This window comes from Sorex fumeus, unplaced genomic scaffold (genome assembly GCF_029834395.1).
Source record: "Sorex fumeus unplaced genomic scaffold, SorFum_2.1 ptg000002l, whole genome shotgun sequence".
Taxonomy (NCBI): domain Eukaryota; kingdom Metazoa; phylum Chordata; class Mammalia; order Eulipotyphla; family Soricidae; genus Sorex; species Sorex fumeus.
Window position 1 is genome coordinate 54489846 of NW_026606059.1, and position 16385 is coordinate 54506230.

The following is a 16385-nucleotide window of genomic DNA, read 5'->3' on the forward strand; positions in this document are numbered from 1 at the left end:
GAATATACACTGGTGGAGGGATGGATGTTGTAATACTGTGTGACTGAAACCTAATCATGAACAGCCTTTTAAGTGTCTATCTCACAGTTAAAAAAAAAGAAATACTTAAGTGAAATGTGAATCTATGTAAAATGATAGATTTGATATTTTTGCTAGTCCATGTCATATAAATGAAAAAAATGTAATTCACATGGTAATTCACTGACATTAGAAGAGAATTTTTCTCTATTTTTTTGCTTATTCTTGAAGTTTTAATAATTAAATCACTTTTTATGAAAAAAAATCAAAAGAAGGACTGACATACAAAGGATAGCCCATAAGATGTACATAGCAGATCTATCAAATGAGGTAAATTTGTTATATACCTTCCAAGGGAAAGACTGTGGGGTGGCAGGGAATCTTGGGGACACTTGAAGAGGGAAGGGGGCCTTGGTGGTGAGATTGGTGCTGGAACACTGTATGCCTGAAACAACCCTATGAACAACTTTGAAAATCATGGTGTCTTAATAGAAAAACAATACAAATGGGAAAAAGCTACAAGAACAATAGAAAAAATACTTTTCTAATGTCAATAAACTTATAATAACCATAGGAATTACAAACTCTTCTGATTTACATTATTTCTCTCAATTATATATTTTCACTCTGAACATTTCACAATACTCATTCTGATAAGACATCTAACTTCTCAAGCTGTCCCAGTGAAAAACTGGTTTATGGTTGACCTTCGGCAAGAAATAAGTCCTTGAAAAGAAAAACCAGAAGGCAAGTATTTCTGCTGCCTTGATGTCTATCCTTCCCTCTCCTGGAACTCTGAGAAAGAGGAAGAGGGGAAATGGGAAACAGACCAAAGAGCAAGCAAACTCTTATTCACTGGCAGGTGGCATTTGCCTTCCAACTTCTTGTTAAAGTCACAGCTCTGAGATCTACACACCGAGCAAGCAGTGCGCAGCCCACAGCAAACTGTGCTTCTAAGAAGGCGATCCAGGTTCAGACAGCCCAGCTGGCACCGGGCCCTCGCACCCGCTGGTTGCTTATTTACCAGCGAAATCTAAAGCAGCTCGGCGCGGGGGGGGTGTGGCTTGGGCGGAGCCCCGTGGCCCGGGTGGGCGGGGAGGAGGCGGGGATCCCGGCGGCTCAGCGCCGAGCGGGGAACACCCGGGCTCCGGGAGCGAGCGCGCCTGTCTCTTTAAATGCCAGGGGCTGCTCTCCCGCCCCGGGTGCCCGGAGCCGGATCTACAATCCCGTCCCTCCCGCTCCCGCTCCGGCGCTTGTTGCTCGCCGGGTCCGAGCGGGAGCTGTCGCCGCCGGGCAGCCAGCGGAGGCTGCAGGCTTCTCTTCCTGCTCAGCTCCCAGCCTAGCCGGGAGAGCGAGCTGCAAGGGGAGCAGGAGTCCCAGCAGCCCCAGGGAGGGTGGGGGGTGCGATGTGGAGAAGCCTTGCCCCCACCTTCAAGTCCTGGAGCAGGAGCTCGCCGCGGGGGTGAGACATGCGTCGGTCCCCTCCGCCCAGCCTCGCCGCCGCCTGCACCTGGAGACGAGGGACTGCAGCGCCCACACCTGCAAACTCGCCCTAGAAGTCTCCGGGTGCGCCTGGAGCCCCTCCCTCTCGCTCGCGGCCGCCACCTCCCCGCGGGGGAGTTTGCGCAGGTAACCGGAGCTCCCCGGGCGGGCCGCGGGGGAGGGGCGCGCCGGGCGGCCGCCGGCAGCGCCGCAGGTGAGCCAGGTAGGGTGACTCACCTGTCCGGCGGGCGCTGCGGAGCCCTCGCCCGGCTCCCCGGGGATCGAACAGCTGGGGTGGAGGGTTGTCGGGGGGGACTGGTTAGAGCCCCGAGGTGCGTGGGGGGTGGGGGAGGGGGTGGGGGGACAGGTTAGGAGAAGGGGAGGTTGGAGTAAAGTTTTTCTTTCTCCTTCTCCCACCTCCGCAAGGACCTGGGAGGTAGGGCGCTGGCGGAAGCGGGAGGAGCTGCTGATGCAATGGGCTTTGCCCGGGCGAGGTGAAGGCTGGGGTGAAAGAGCTGGGGGTGGCCTGGCTCCTTGTGACCGTGACCCGGAGCGGGGGAGGGGGGGGAGAAGGAGAGGGATTTGCTACCTGCGAAAAGTCCCCGTAAAATGGCTCCACGTGCTTGGCCACCACCGGCCTTTCTTTTTAAAGAACAGATCGGCCTTTGTACGGTGGGGGCTCCTTAGCAGGCCTCGCGACCACCCTCCTCTCCCAACAGGTGGCCTCAGCTTCCGTCCCGGGACCTGTGCCAATGACCCCAGTGGTGCCGCGTCCCCTCTCGGCGGTTTGAACGCATGTCCGCAGCGTGATGGGCAACCAAGTGGAGAAACTGACCCACCTAAATTACAAGGAAGTTCCCACGGCCGACCCAACCGGTGTGGACCGCGACGACGGCCCCCGCATCGGGGTCTCCTACATCTTCTCCAACGACGATGAGGACGTGGAGCCGCAGCCGCCGCCGCCCCCGGGGCCCGACGGCGGTGGTGGTTTGCCCAACAGCGGGGACGGGCCGGCGCTGCCCCCGCCGCAGCCCTACGATCCCCGGCTGCACGAAGTGGAGTGCTCCGTTTTCTATCGCGACGAGTGCATCTACCAGAAGAGCTTCGCGCCGGGCTCCGCGGCGCTGAGCACCTACACGCCCGAAAATCTGCTCAACAAGTGCAGGCCCGGCGACCTGGTCGAGTTCGTGTCGCAGGCGCAGTACCCGCACTGGGCTGTGTACGTGGGCAACTTCCAGGTGGTGCACTTGCACCGGCTGGAGGTGAGCAACAGTTTCCTGACCGATGCCAGCCAGGGCCGGCGCGGCCGCGTGGTGAACGACCTGTACCGCTACAAGCCGCTGAGCCCCACCGCGGTGGTGCGCAACGCGCTGGCACACGTGGGCGCCAAGGAGCGCGAGCTGAGCTGGCGCAACTCGGAGAGTTTCGCCGCCTGGTGCCGCTACGGGAAGCGCGAGTTCAAGATCGGCGGCGAGCTGCGCATCGGCAAGCAGCCCTACCGGCTGCAGATCCAGCTCTCGGCGCAGCGCAGCCACACGCTCGAGTTCCAGAGCCTGGAGGATCTGATCATGGAGAAGCGGCGCAACGACCAGATCGGGCGCACGGCGGTGTTGCAGGAGCTCGCCATGCACCTGCACCCGACCGAGCCCGACGAGGGCGACAGCGACGCCGCGCGGACTACGCCGCCTCCTGCGCGCCCCCCTGCGCCGGGCCTGGAGGAGGAGGAGGAAGAAGAGGAGGAGGAGCGGTGCCGAGAGGCAGTGGTGCACTGACCGGAGAGCAGTAGTGCAGAGCTGGGCCAGGGAGCTGTTTGCAGCCGCCACCGCCGCCGCCGCTACCCCGCTCCCTTCCAGCACTCCCTCCTCCACCACCGTCTGAGCCCCATCTGGGCTCCCGGGGCCATTTGGAAAACGGAGAGTTGGCGAAACGTGCCGCCAGCTGTGGCCTGAGCTTGTTATCCTCCACGGAGGAGGGAGAGGAGGGAGCAGGTAGGAGCACTAAGGGGTGTGTGTGTGTGTGTGTGTGTGTGTGTGTGTGTGTGTGTGTGTGCCGCTTTGTACCGTCATTGATCTTCCAGACTGAGCTGTGGCAAACTGGATTACTGAACTCTTAGAATCTCTGTGCAAGAGGCTGGAGTCAAACTCAACACCAACTGCTACCCTTGCTTCCTTCCACCCCCCTGGACTTGTAGAATGCAGGTTTGCTGTGGAGTGAACAACACACGGGAGCCGCTGATCTTGCCGTCCCTGTGGGGCCGTGGGTGGAATTTGGGGGAGTGGGGGCAGGGGGGTGGTGATTCATGGGATTCTCTAGTGTGCCAGGCTGAGGAAAGCAGGACCCCGTCGGGGGAGCAGCTGACCAAATCCTAGCAGCCCCACATGAAGTGTAATAAAAGAGTTCAGTGAACTTGGGCTGCAAAGACTGCTTCTATGCAACCTCCCAACTGCAAGTAGTTTGTTTAAAGGCTGAGCTTCCTGTTCCCTCCTGCACCACCCACCACAGCCCAGGTTTCAAGTAAATCACTGTCAGGGTGCAGCCAGGGGAAGGATTCAATTATGGTTCTGTTCTGCCGCCTTTGTGGTTTGGCCGGCTACTGCAGGCAGTTCCAGCTGCATTATTTGTTATCAAAGGAGGGAAGAGCTCTTTGTATCTGGATCTCATTAAACCTGCTTGGCTGCCTTCATCAGCAGGTCATAAAATCCACTTACAGAAGCAACCAAACAATGCTGCCCTGGCAGGAATTAGTTAAACACTGCTACCACTCACCCCCATCCTAACTGCTCCAGTTCTCCAGATGCTGAAGGTATTTTAAGAACCGGGAGCTTGTAACCACGCCCACCCCAAGTCCTCACTGCCTCCCACCCCCCACCCTCTTCCCCCTGCCTCATCCCCCACACTCATTCTTCTCCGCAGGTGTTGAAATGGAGGCCTGGAGGCCTATTGCAGGAGTCAGGTGGCGAATATACCAGCCATACTCTTTGCAACTTCTTTCAAGCTGCAAAAGTCTTGGTGTATAGTAGCAGTCTAAGCAGATGCTTGGTGAGCCCCCTTTGAGGCTGCTCTCTATTTAAAGAAGTGACAGCCTTCACAAAGAAATGCCACCTAGGGAGGTCAGTGTGGCATGCAGTGATCTTCCTAAAGCACAGGCTGCAGGCTGGCCCACACAGTGCTTTGCTCCTGCTGCCCCAGGCCTCTTTGCTTTACTGGGGGGTTTTGCAGAATTTTTATACCCCATCCCTTATATTCCTGTGAGCTCTCAACTCACACATACCCCCTCCTTTCAGTATGCTTCTCTGCTGCACACTGGTGTTTGCTAATGGGGGTCTTAGAAATTGCCCCCAGATTGTCTTTCTGTTGGAAGAAAAAGAGACTCCGGAGATGATATGAACTGTTTTGTTACCTACTCCTTAAATAGTTGAAATCGACTTAATTCTGAGTACTCCTCTCTGGGGGGGCATCCTGCCTAGAATTCTCTAAAGCCAAGCAACGAAACTGGATTTTCCTCATGTAATTTTTTCTTTGATTTTTTTTTTTTCAAATTTGGAAGCCAAGGCCATACTTTTTTAACAGTTCAGACTACCATAGACCTTCAATATGAAGTCACTTAATTACAAGGCATTAACTACGTACCCTGTTCTCACAGCATTCACCAAATAGGTCTTCTCTCTTTGACCACACTTAGAGCCAGTTTGGGACTTTGGAGAAACACCAGTCTCCTGTTGGATATGTAGATCTAGTAATTTACACATTTACTAATCTCTTGGCCTTTTGGTTCAGTTCTGTTGCTCATGGAAAAGTAGCAGATTATGGAAAATGTCAATAAGGACATTCAAGAGGGCCTCCTATTTTTTTGGAAGCTTGAACATAGCTATGAAACTTTAAAGTCATGGCCAGTGTGCAGACAGGGGGAGGGAAGATGGGAATAGCTGTGAAATAACTCTGAACTAGCTGGCTGGCTCCCTTTCCTCCCACCCCCACCCCCTACTTCTGACTCTTTCCTTTGAATGCCCTTGATCACTGGGAAGTAAAGCAGTGGGAGTCTCTTGTTCCCTACAGCTCTTTGTGACAAATCTCATCTTAAAGGCATTTCTGTAAAAAGCCACACCAATAGTGTTCTACCTCCAGAGAAAAGGTTTTTGCTGATGGTTTGGAGATGAACATGAAGAGGAAATCTGTCCCAGATGCTGCTTGCCCACAGAGAGCAGATAATTTTCTAGGGTATCAGAGATGTGGAAATATCATATAGGAACAGTGGTTCCATCGGAAATTTCCTTAGGGTTATAATGCCCCAAATAAAGCACCAGCCAACCAGTGAAGACATCCAGGAAGGGGAACCAAACCAGCTTTGGCTTCTTTGTTCAAGATGGTAGTGTGGTGGGTAAGTGAGTTGTTAATGCCCAGGAAATGGCTACATCTGGCACTTTAAATATATATGCATATATATTTAATAGTTTTTTCCCTAGGAATAAGACTTCAGAACTATTTTGTACTGTGAATTACAGATGCTCTTTGAAGAAAGGTATATTGATTCTAATGTTCTTCAGAAGCTCTGGCAGGGATCGGTGACACCTGGCTGGAACGTAATCTAAATGTAATCAGACAAATTTCTATTTTCTTACTTGAGCAAATATTTTATTGAGACTGCCTATGTATGCAAAAGAAGCTCCCAACTTCGCGACACAATTTTTTATATTGAAATAACTCACACATTTTTGTAGGTTTTATTCCACATTTAATTTGAAATGACTTTGTAGTACTCAAATGCCTATCAGAAGACTGTACTCCAGAACTTTAAAGAAATTTTTAGTTTTTATGAAAAAACATGACACTTCAGCGGTTAAACTTTTCATGTCTTTGGTGCTTCTGGCTCTCATAGCACCACTTAGAAATTACCACAACACATGGAAACATATTTTTGGAAGCAAAACTTTAATTTTATACAGCATATGCTATGAAGAGTGAAGAAATTTTAAGGACTACTTGGTTATTTTTTTCTTAAAAAAATGGGATCCACTGTGTTGAAGACTCTTGATATGTGATTACTCAGTCATTTTTTTTTAATAAACTAAAATTAAATGTAATGTGATCATGGTCATCAAATGGGTTTAGTTGCAAGATTTTACTTCTGAATTTCCTTTTTTTTTTTAAAATCAGGCTAACTAGAAACTGAACTGGTTTGTTATACTTTTCATTATGTTGTTTGGTTCTTAGCTCCAATACTTGTGACCAATGTAGAATTACTTTGTCTAACGTGAGTTCTACATACATTTTATTTCCAGTGAATTGTGTAAACTTTATTTTTGGTTGTTGTTGGAGATTGTACCATAAATGAATGTTACGTTGTCATACCACTTCTTGAGAAGGAAGTTCCAATTTCAAATTGTATCATTTCCTTCAAAATGAAGGGCAGTGCTTAGTTAAATAAAAGATTGATGATGTCTTTTAAACCATTTCCTACTAGGTCTTATTAAAATATATCAAGCCTTTTTGAAAAAGACTGAGTAAGCCATTGATTAAAGTTAACTGAATTTATTTATATATTTCTACTTCTATATTTCTTTTCTGCCAATGCTTGCTCCAAATCCAGACCACTCAGTCAGCGCTGCAATTTTTTTTTAGAACATTAGTACATATTTTTATGTTGCTCAGTAAACATGTTGATGAATTCATTTCCTGACAAAGCGTTTACTTGGTAAGAATTAATCACTCATTGCTTCCAGGTTATCCGTGTTCATGAAAAATGTTTTATGGAGGCAAATCTTCAATACACATATTGATTTTCAGAATCAATGTGAACATTGCTGGAAAACACACTCACATTTTGGAGTCTGTCCTGGTGTGTTTTGGTGTTAAAATTAGTAATGTCATGTAAAATCAGAAAGGCCTTCATTTGCTATTAAGCTCAGTAATCCATGATACATTCATTTAGGCAGTTTCAGAGGCCCAGACAAGGGGAACATACTTGCTGAGTAATTTAATTACAGAAAACAGACAAGTGTGATCACATCGAAGCATTGGCATGAGAAGGGGTTCAGGTTCTAGCAGTTGGTAAAGGAACAGGTGTGGCATCATGGGTTGGCATTTGGAGACCACCAGCTATCAGTCGCACTGGAAATCCCCATCACAAGCCTGGGAAGTTCAGAGGCTGAAGCTTAGAGAGGGCACAAGCAGCCCTGGGGCTGTTTATTATTTATCCAAATGTGTGGGGGAAGGTACCTAGTTGGTCTTGCCCAGAAAGGTGATAAAAGAAGGCCCTACTCCAGAAACATTGATTTTGGGGGGTTTTTTTGGGTATAGGCTGTCATCCACTTTGAAGTGGACTGAGCTTATTTAATGCAGATAAATAAATTCAAAAGCATTTAAAAGGAGCTCCAAATGAACAGTCTGGGCCTGTGCGCAGAAGAATTTTTATTTTCTTTTACTCAATTTACCAGAGGGGAGCAGAAGAGCTGGAGAGACACTGCTTGTTAATCAAATGTATCAGTTTTCATTTATTTGTTGAATCACTGAGATAGACCCTTAGAAAGCTGTTTATGATGAGGTTTTAGTCCTAGTGTACCAACACTCATACCTCCACCAATGTACATTCCCCAGCACCCAGTGTCTCCAGGTTCCCTCCTCCCTCCCATCACCCCCAACCCCCCAGCTTGCCTCTATGGCAGGCACTTTCTCTCTCTCTCTCTCTCTCTCTCTCTCTCTCTCTCTCTCTCTCTCTCTCTCTTTCTCTCTCTCTCTCTCTCCCCCCCCAATAGATGTTTTTATCAGCTGAGAGGATGTAAGGATGATTAGCTTCTGCCTAGTTGCCTTGTAATCTTAAAGTATTAAGTATTAAGTCTAGAAAATGCTAAGTCCTCACCATCACTAATCATCAGGGATATGATTTTCAGCTGCTGAGGCTGGCTCTCTTGGGGCTTCATCCACTCCCCCTCTAGGTTCCCCCAATTGAAACAGCCTGGTGCGGGATCTGGAGGCATGGCTATGGCATATCATCCTGTGCTCTCTTCGGAGAGATTTATTGAATCTCTGGGTCATGGCCATTGATGAAATTACATGGCACCAGCCAGAGGTGGCTCGTGGGGTGGACTGCCAAATTGCCAGAAATGGGGAGATGGCAGGGGGGAGGGTGCAGGTCCCCTATTCCTGGTTCCATTGGACCTGGAGTTTTCAGTCACAAGTCTTTTGTGGGCTGTCTTTTCTAATCAATTTATATCCTAGAATTATATCAATCATTGCTGCTCTTTTTCTACAGTAAAAAAAATAGCCCTCTGCTCAAAGAATATTTGCACTCATATATTTGTTGTTGCACTATTCACAATAATCAAAATCTGGAAACAACCCAAGTGTCCAAAGAACCAATGGCTGGATATATAAATCAATGTTATGTAAACTAGTGTCCAAGAATAGATGGCTGGATAAAGAAACTAAGGTACATAAACACAATGAAATACTTTTTTGGTTTCCTTTCTTTATTTTTATGAATCACTGTGAGGTACAGTTAAAGACTTACAAACTTTCGTGCTTACGTTTCAGTCATACAATGATGAAATTATCATTGTGATGATGACAGTGCCCTCCACTAGTGCCCATTCTCCACCACCAATGTTCCCAGTATTCATCCTACCACCCCCACCCCATCCCTCACCTCCCCACACTTGTGTGGCAGGAACATTCCCTTTCACTCTCTCTCTCCTTAGGGTGTTGTGATTTGCAATACAGGTATTAAGTGGCCATCACATTCGGTCTATAGTCTACTTAGTCTACTTTCAGCACACATCTCCCATCCTGAGAGGACCCTGCAAGCATCCTTTACTTGGTGATCCCTTCTCTATCTGAGCTGCCTTTTCCCCCAGTATGTGAGTCCAGCTTGCAAGACGTGGAGCATTCCTCCTACTCCTTATCTCTACTCTCTTTGGGTGTTAGTCTCCTTTTCTGATATATTCCACAAAGAGATATACGATAGCACAGTGGTAGGGCGTTTGCCTTGCACGCAGCCAACATGACCGACCCGAGTTCGCTTCCTCTGCCCCTCTCGGAGAGCCCGGCAAGCTACCGAGAGTATCTCGCCCGCACAGCAGAGCCTGGCAAGCTACCCATGACGTCTTCAATATGCCAAACACAGTAACAAGTCTCGCGATGGAGACGTTACTGGGCCCGCTCGAGAAAATGATGAGCAACAGGAGGACCGTGGTTCCGTGGATATTCCACAAATGAGTGCAGTCCTTCTGTGCCTGCCCCTCTCTTTCTGACTCATTTCACTTAGCATGATACTCTCCATGTTGATCCACTTAAATACAAAACATAATGAAATACTCTTGATAAGAAAAGGAAGAAACATGCAATTTGCTGCTATGTGGATGAATCTGGAGAATATCAGAGCAAGGTTAGTCAGAAGGAGAAAAACAAATACAGAATAATTCCTCTTATATGGGGCTATAATGATCATCCTGTTGTTCGTCGGTTGCCTTGAGCAGGCACCAGTAACGTCTCCTTCATCCTACCCTGAGATTCTAATAAGTGCCACATTCAATGCACTTTCAGGGTCAGGAGAATGAGACCCATCATTGTTACTGGTATTTGGCATATTGGGTACGCCACGGGGAGTTTGCCAGACTCTACCGTGTGTGCACGTTACATTCGGTTGCCTGCCAGGTTGTCCAAAGCAAGAAAGAGATAATAAGATAATAACCCGGGGGCTGGGTTTTATAAAGAAACATCATAGTAAAGGAATAATAAATACCCAAAGGCAACAAAGCTTGAGATCTGCTTTACAGAACTGAGCTTACCAGGGTGGCGGTGGCATGGGAGCTCAGAGGGGAGGTATGTGGTATCGCAGGACTATCACTGTCACAGTCACTGTCCTCCCGTTGTTCATCGATGCATGAAAGATTATTAGCAGTATTATAAATCATGGTGCTGAAAGTTATTTTAAAAAATTGAACCACTTCCAACCTTGAAAATAAACCTTAAGTACTATTCAAAAAAAGAGAAGGGAGAATGCTGTAAAAGTATTATTGATGAGGGATCCTGCCTACACTCTCCTGTTTTCACCTCAGAGCTGTTTTTCTGGATAAATAAAAACATCTTCTTAGAGTTAAGCAAACAGGATTAGAAAAACAAGGTGATTTGTCCACAGAGCTAATAAATGACAACTCCTAATCAGAAGAACCTGGAACTCCAAACCCTCAGACTGAGGTCTCTCCACTGAAACATGATTGGACTCCTCCCAACCCTTTAGCCATCCAACCTCTGGACCCAAGGAGAATCTCCTGCTATAGCTTTTGACCAGCAGCATTTTCTGTTTGCACTCACTGCAGAAGCCCACAAGACACTGAGTTTTGAAGGGAAGAGAGTGAAGAGGCATTGCTTATCTTAGAGGAATTTTACTTTTTGATCATGAAAAATGACCAGCTGAGAGTTGTCTAGAACTGCTCTGCCTGAGGCTGAGCCCCAGAAGTCCTCACACTTTCCCTCCTCCATGGTAATTGTGGGTCCTATCTACCCTCTGGCCAAGCTGAGGTCACACAGGTGTGTGACCCTGGACCAACTTCTCTGAGTGCCTTTGCTTATCTTAGTATTGGGCTATAACACTGTAGTGCTGTTGATTGGTTTGCAAAAGATGAAGCAGATCAAGTGGTCTGTAGGCACTCAGATGTGATATGGGGCCTTTCTGGATGAATCGCTTTTTTTTTAAATTTTAATTTTAATGAATCTCTGTGAGATACAGTTAGACTTACAAACTTGCATGATTAGGTTTCGGTCATACAATGTTCTAGTACCCATTCTTCTACCCGCACCCATTCCCTATCACCAATGTTTCCATCCCCTCTCTTCACTAACACCCCCGCCCCCCCCCCCCCCCCCCCAGCCTCTGTGGCAGGCATATTCCCTTTTTCTCTCTCCTCGGTGTTATTTATGCTTTTCAATACAGGTACTAAGTGGCCATCATGTTTGGTCCATAGTCTACTCTCAGCATGCATGTACCATCCCGAGCAAGCCTTCCCACCATCATTTACTTAGTGGTCCCTTCTCTATCACAGCTGCCTTTTCCCCCAGCATGTAAGGCTGGCTTCCAAGCCGTGGAGCAATCCTCCTGGCCCTTATCTCTACTATCTTTAGGTGTTAGTCTCCTATTATGTTACTTTATATTCCACATATGAGTGCAGTCCTTCTAACTCTCTCCGTCTCTTTCTGACTCACTTCACTTAGCATGATACTCTCCATGTGTATCCACTTGTATGCAAATTTCATGATTTCATCTTTTCTAACAGTGGCATAGTATTGCATTGTGTAGATTTACCAAATTTTCTTAACCAGTCATGTGTTCTCAGGCATTTAGTATTTTTCCCTTATTTTGGCTATTGTAAATAGTGCTGCAATAAACATACAAGCACAGATGTCATTTCTACTCTGCTTTTTTGCATCTCTGGGATGTATTTCCAGAAGTGGTATTGCTGAGTCAAAATGGGAGCTCAATTTCTAGTTTTTTTGAGAAACATCCATATTGTTTTCCCAAAAGGTTGAACCAGTTGGCATTCCCACCAACAGTTAAAGAGAATCCCCTTCTCCCCACATCCACGCCAACACTGGTTGCTTTTGTTCTTTTGGTTGTGTCCCAGTCTCTGTGGTCTGAGATGATATCTCATTGTTGTTTTGATCTGCATCTCCCTGATGATTAGTGAAGAGCATTTTTTCATGTGCCTTTTGGCCATTTGATTTTCTTCTTTGAAAAAGTTTCTGTTCATTTTGTCACCCCATTTTCTGATGGGATTGGATTTTTTTTCTTGTAGAGTTCAATCAGTGCCTTATATATCCTTGATATTAACCCCTTGTTGGAAGGGTATTGGATGGATATCTTTCCCATTCTGTACACTGTCTTTGTATTCTGGTCACTGTTTCTTTTGAGGTGCAGAAGCCTCTTAGTTTAAGGTAGTCCCATTTATTTATCTGTTTCCACTTGCTAGGTCAATGGCATTACATTCTTAAAGATACCTTTAAGCTTCAATGTCACAGAAGGTTTTGCTGATCTCTTATTAAGGGATCATAGGAACAAGATCTGTGATCTGAAGCAAGTCCCTTTACCTGGCTAGGATCTGGCTATACTTTTCTATGAACAGAGTACCAACTCCAGCAGGAGACTACAAGATTTTCAGTGCAACTCGATCCCTTGAGATGGTTCTAAAAATTGCTTCTTTTTGTTATCAAATTATGATTATAATGAATGCTAATTAATGATAGTTTTTTGTTCATAAGTGTAAATTCACTAATATAAAAGTTATGTTCATATTAAATAGCTAAGTGCCAGAAATGATGGCAATTTTAATAAGAGGACTGAATTTCAGGGAGTGCTGATTTTGTGAAAAATGCAAAATTGCACACAACTTTTTTAAGGGGCTAGATTTGTTACCATCTTTAATATTCAATCTCTAATTCAGGTCCTGCATGAGAAAAGGTGAAGAGTAAATGAATCCCCATATTGCTTTTATTTTGGAAAACTTACTGACCAAAAGTTTAGCTTTTGCTTTTTAAACATTCACATATATTTTCATAGTTGTTTTTTATGTTAGCAGTTTAACATGCAATTCTCTCTACTTGGATTTTCTTTGGCCAATGGAGAGAATTCTCGGGTGTGTGAATGGATACACATGACTTATTCTAGTGGTATGTTTCTTTTTCCATTTTAAAAAGAATAAGTTTATTCAAAATAAGTTTATTCATAAAATTATAAAATACCAGTCACTCTTCTTTGCATTGACACTTATTTAAGATTTTTTTAAAGTGATATACTTGGTTGGGGTGGGGAGTTTGGGGTGGTAGGTATCAAATCCAGGATCTTATACAAGTAAGGCATACATTCTCCCACTGAGTCACATATCTGGCCATTTTGACTTTATTTTAAAAGTTGAGTAGAGGTCTGCATCTCTCTAATGGTTAGTGATGAAGAGCATTTTTTCATGTGCCTTTTGGCCATCCAGATTTCTTCTTTGAGAAAGTTTCTGGTCATTTCTTTGCCTCATTTTCTTATGGAATTGGATGTGTGTTCTTGTATAATTCAACCAGTGCTTTGTATATCTTTGATATTAACCCGTTATGAGGCAGGTATTGGGTGAATATCCTTTCCCATTCTGTAGGCTGTCTTTGTGTCCTGGTCACTGTTTTTTTTTTTTTTTTGAAGTTCTGAAACTTCTTAGTTTAAGACAGTCCCATTTGTTTATCTTTGCTTCCACTTGCTTGATCAGTGGTGTTTCATCTTTGAATGTCATGTAGGGTTTAGCTGACCTTTTTTCCAATGTACCTTATGGATTCTGGTCTGATGTTGATGTCTTTAATCCATTTTGATCTGACTTTTGTGCATGGTGTTAGGTAGAGATATGAACAGAGACTGGCACACATCCAAAAGAATGAAAGCAATCAGTGATGGTGTGAATGTGGGGAGAAAGAAACCAATATTGGTGGGAATGCCAACTGGTTCAGCCTTTTTGGAAAACTATATGAACGTTTCTCAAAAAACTAGAAATTGAGTCCCATTTGACCCAGCAATACCATTTCTGGGAATATACCCTGGAGTTCCAAAAACACATAGCATAAGTACCATCTGCAATCCTATGTTCATCATGGCACTATTCACAATAGCCAGAATCTGGAAACAATCTGAGTGCCCAAGAACCGATGAATGGATAAAGAAACTATGGCATATCTACACAAGGAAAAATGAAGTCATGAAATTTTCCTATAAATGGATGGACATGGAGAGTATCATGCAGAGTGAAATGAGTCAGAAGAGAGAGACAGATATAGAATGATTGCGTTCATTTGTCATTCAAGACTAATATCCATTGCCAGGGAAAACAGGGGTTAGGAGGACTGGTCAGTGGTTGGATTTAACCACGAGTGTGTGGGGGACTGAGGGTAGGTAAGATACAGAAGAGACCAGTAAGACAATAATAGCTGGGAATGATCACACTGGACAAGAACTGAGTGTTAAAAAAAGGTAAAGGGATATTCTTGATCACCTTTCAGTATCAATATTGCAAACCACAATGCCCAAAAGCGACCACTGGGGAGGAGGGTGGGGGAGAGAGAGAAAGAGAGAGAGAGAGAGAGAGAGAGAGAGAGAGAGAGAGAGAGAAGAAAAGAAGCACCTGCTGTAGGCAGGAGCGGGGGGAAGGGGGGAGTGATAGGAGGGAACCTAGGGAACGTACACTGGTGGTGGGATGGATGTTGGAATACTGTATGACTGAAACCTAATCATAAGCAGCTTTGTAAGGGTCTATCTCACAGTCACAATCACGATCATCCTGTTGTTCATCGATTGCCTCGAGCAGGCACCAGTAACGTCTCCTTCGTCCTAGCCCTGAGATTCTAAAAAGTGCCACATTCAAGGCTCTTTCGGGGTTAGGAAAATGAGACCCATCATTGTTACTGGTATTTGGCATATTCGGTACACCACGGGGAGTTTGCCAGACTCTGCCGTGTAGGCAAGTTACATTCGGTAGCCTGCCAGGTTGTCCAAAGCAAGAATGAGATAATAAGATGTCATGCAGCCGCATTCGCTTCCAGGAGCTGGGTTTTATAGTCTCTGGGTCTTGGCCATTGATGGGATTACCTGGCGCTGGGGGCAGTTGGTGGGCGTGACCCCTGCCTATTGGAAGATGGAGGATCTGGGTGGAGGATGCTCAGCCCCAATTTGAGCAAGCTTGGAGATCTCAGCCCCAGGACCCGCATGCCTGTGTTCCTCGGCCAGTTCCTTCTTGCGTGTGGAGAGTGGTCTCAGCATGGTTGTGGCTGGTTCTGGAGGTCTTCGGCTGCCTGGCAGGGAGGGAAACTCAACTCGCCACCCTCCAAGGGGCCCTAGCGAGGACAGCCAGGTGTGGGGGCAGGAGACTCTGCCAATATCTCACAATGATTCAATAAAAAAGTAAAAAGAAAAAAAGTTGATCAGAGAGCCTGTTATGGGCAAAACAGAGGGAGGAAGTTCTGACAGCCACCCAGGTAGGGGCCTGGGGCTGGTTGGAAAAGGCTTTGGGGGAAGGATAAATACACAAGGGAGGTTTCATTAGAAAAACATTCCAACTTAATCCTACAGCCCTAACAACAATCAAGCAGTAAAACACCTATCTGCCTGTTGTTGTTTGGGGGTCACATCCAAGAGCTCCCAGCTCTGTGCTGGGATGGAGAGGGGAGAGGGTGGGGGTTGGGGCCGAAGTTTATTCTGAAAAATTTCAGGGGGCCTCGCGACGGTCCCTCTTGTCCCAATTTAGCTGTTTTATTATGTGGCTAGAGTAGGTGGGTGGGCTGTTCATGAAAACAAATGCTATGAATTACTATGAATTACTTAGTAACAGTACATCTAAAAAAACAGTGTATGGCCTCCAGCTCTTTGAGAGATCTCCCTGTTTTAAACATTCTTTTAAAAATAGCTGTTTAGTATTCCGCAGTAAAGAGCCCTGTGTCTTATTTATGTCTTCTTTCATTAATGCCCATTTAATTGTCATCCAGTTTTTCCTGGGCAGGAGTGATAGCACAGCAGGTCGAGTGCTTGCCTTAATCAAGGCAGACCAAGCTTCAGACTCCAGCATCACATTTGGTGCCCCATGTCCCACCAAGAGTGATTTTTGAAAACAGAGCCTGGAGTAAGCCCTGAGCACCACCAGGTGTGACCCTAAAGGAAAAAAAAGTCTTTCAGTTTTTCCTAACTACAGCCGTTACTACACATATCTTGGTGTATCCTTTCTTGGCATATACATGAGTATTTCTGAAGGATGTAATCATGAAAGTAAATTTTCTGGATTAAAAGTTTTGCAAAATTCATCTGGGTAACATAAAGTAACAAAATAAGAGACTAACACCCGAGAACAGCTGTGATAAATACCAGGTTGTTCACTCCG

The 16385-nt window shown here is 45.9% G+C and overlaps 1 protein-coding gene across 3 annotated transcripts; it reads left to right on the plus strand.

Moving 5' to 3' along the window:
• Nucleotides 1–1163: 1163 nt before the first annotated feature.
• On the plus strand, nucleotides 1164–6950 carry LRATD2 (LRAT domain containing 2). 3 transcript variants are annotated; one of them, XM_056111388.1, is made up of 2 exons: nucleotides 1164–1714; nucleotides 2220–6950. In XM_056111388.1, exon 2 carries the CDS (start codon nucleotides 2310–2312, stop codon nucleotides 3270–3272), a length of 963 nt encoding a protein of 320 aa, XP_055967363.1. In that variant the 5' UTR covers nucleotides 1164–1714; nucleotides 2220–2309; the 3' UTR covers nucleotides 3273–6950. The 3 variants fall into 3 exon arrangements, with proteins under 3 accessions (XP_055967363.1, XP_055967354.1, XP_055967371.1); XM_056111379.1 differs by having other exon boundaries at nucleotides 1165–1647; XM_056111396.1 differs by lacking the exon at nucleotides 1164–1714 and adding an exon at nucleotides 1774–1832.
• The last annotated feature ends 9435 nt before the right edge of the window (nucleotides 6951–16385 follow it).

Coding starts and splice junctions, on each gene's coding strand:
- LRATD2 (XM_056111388.1), top strand. CDS start 2,310: ATGGGCAACCAAGTGGAGAAACTGACCCACCTAAATTACAAGGAAGTT.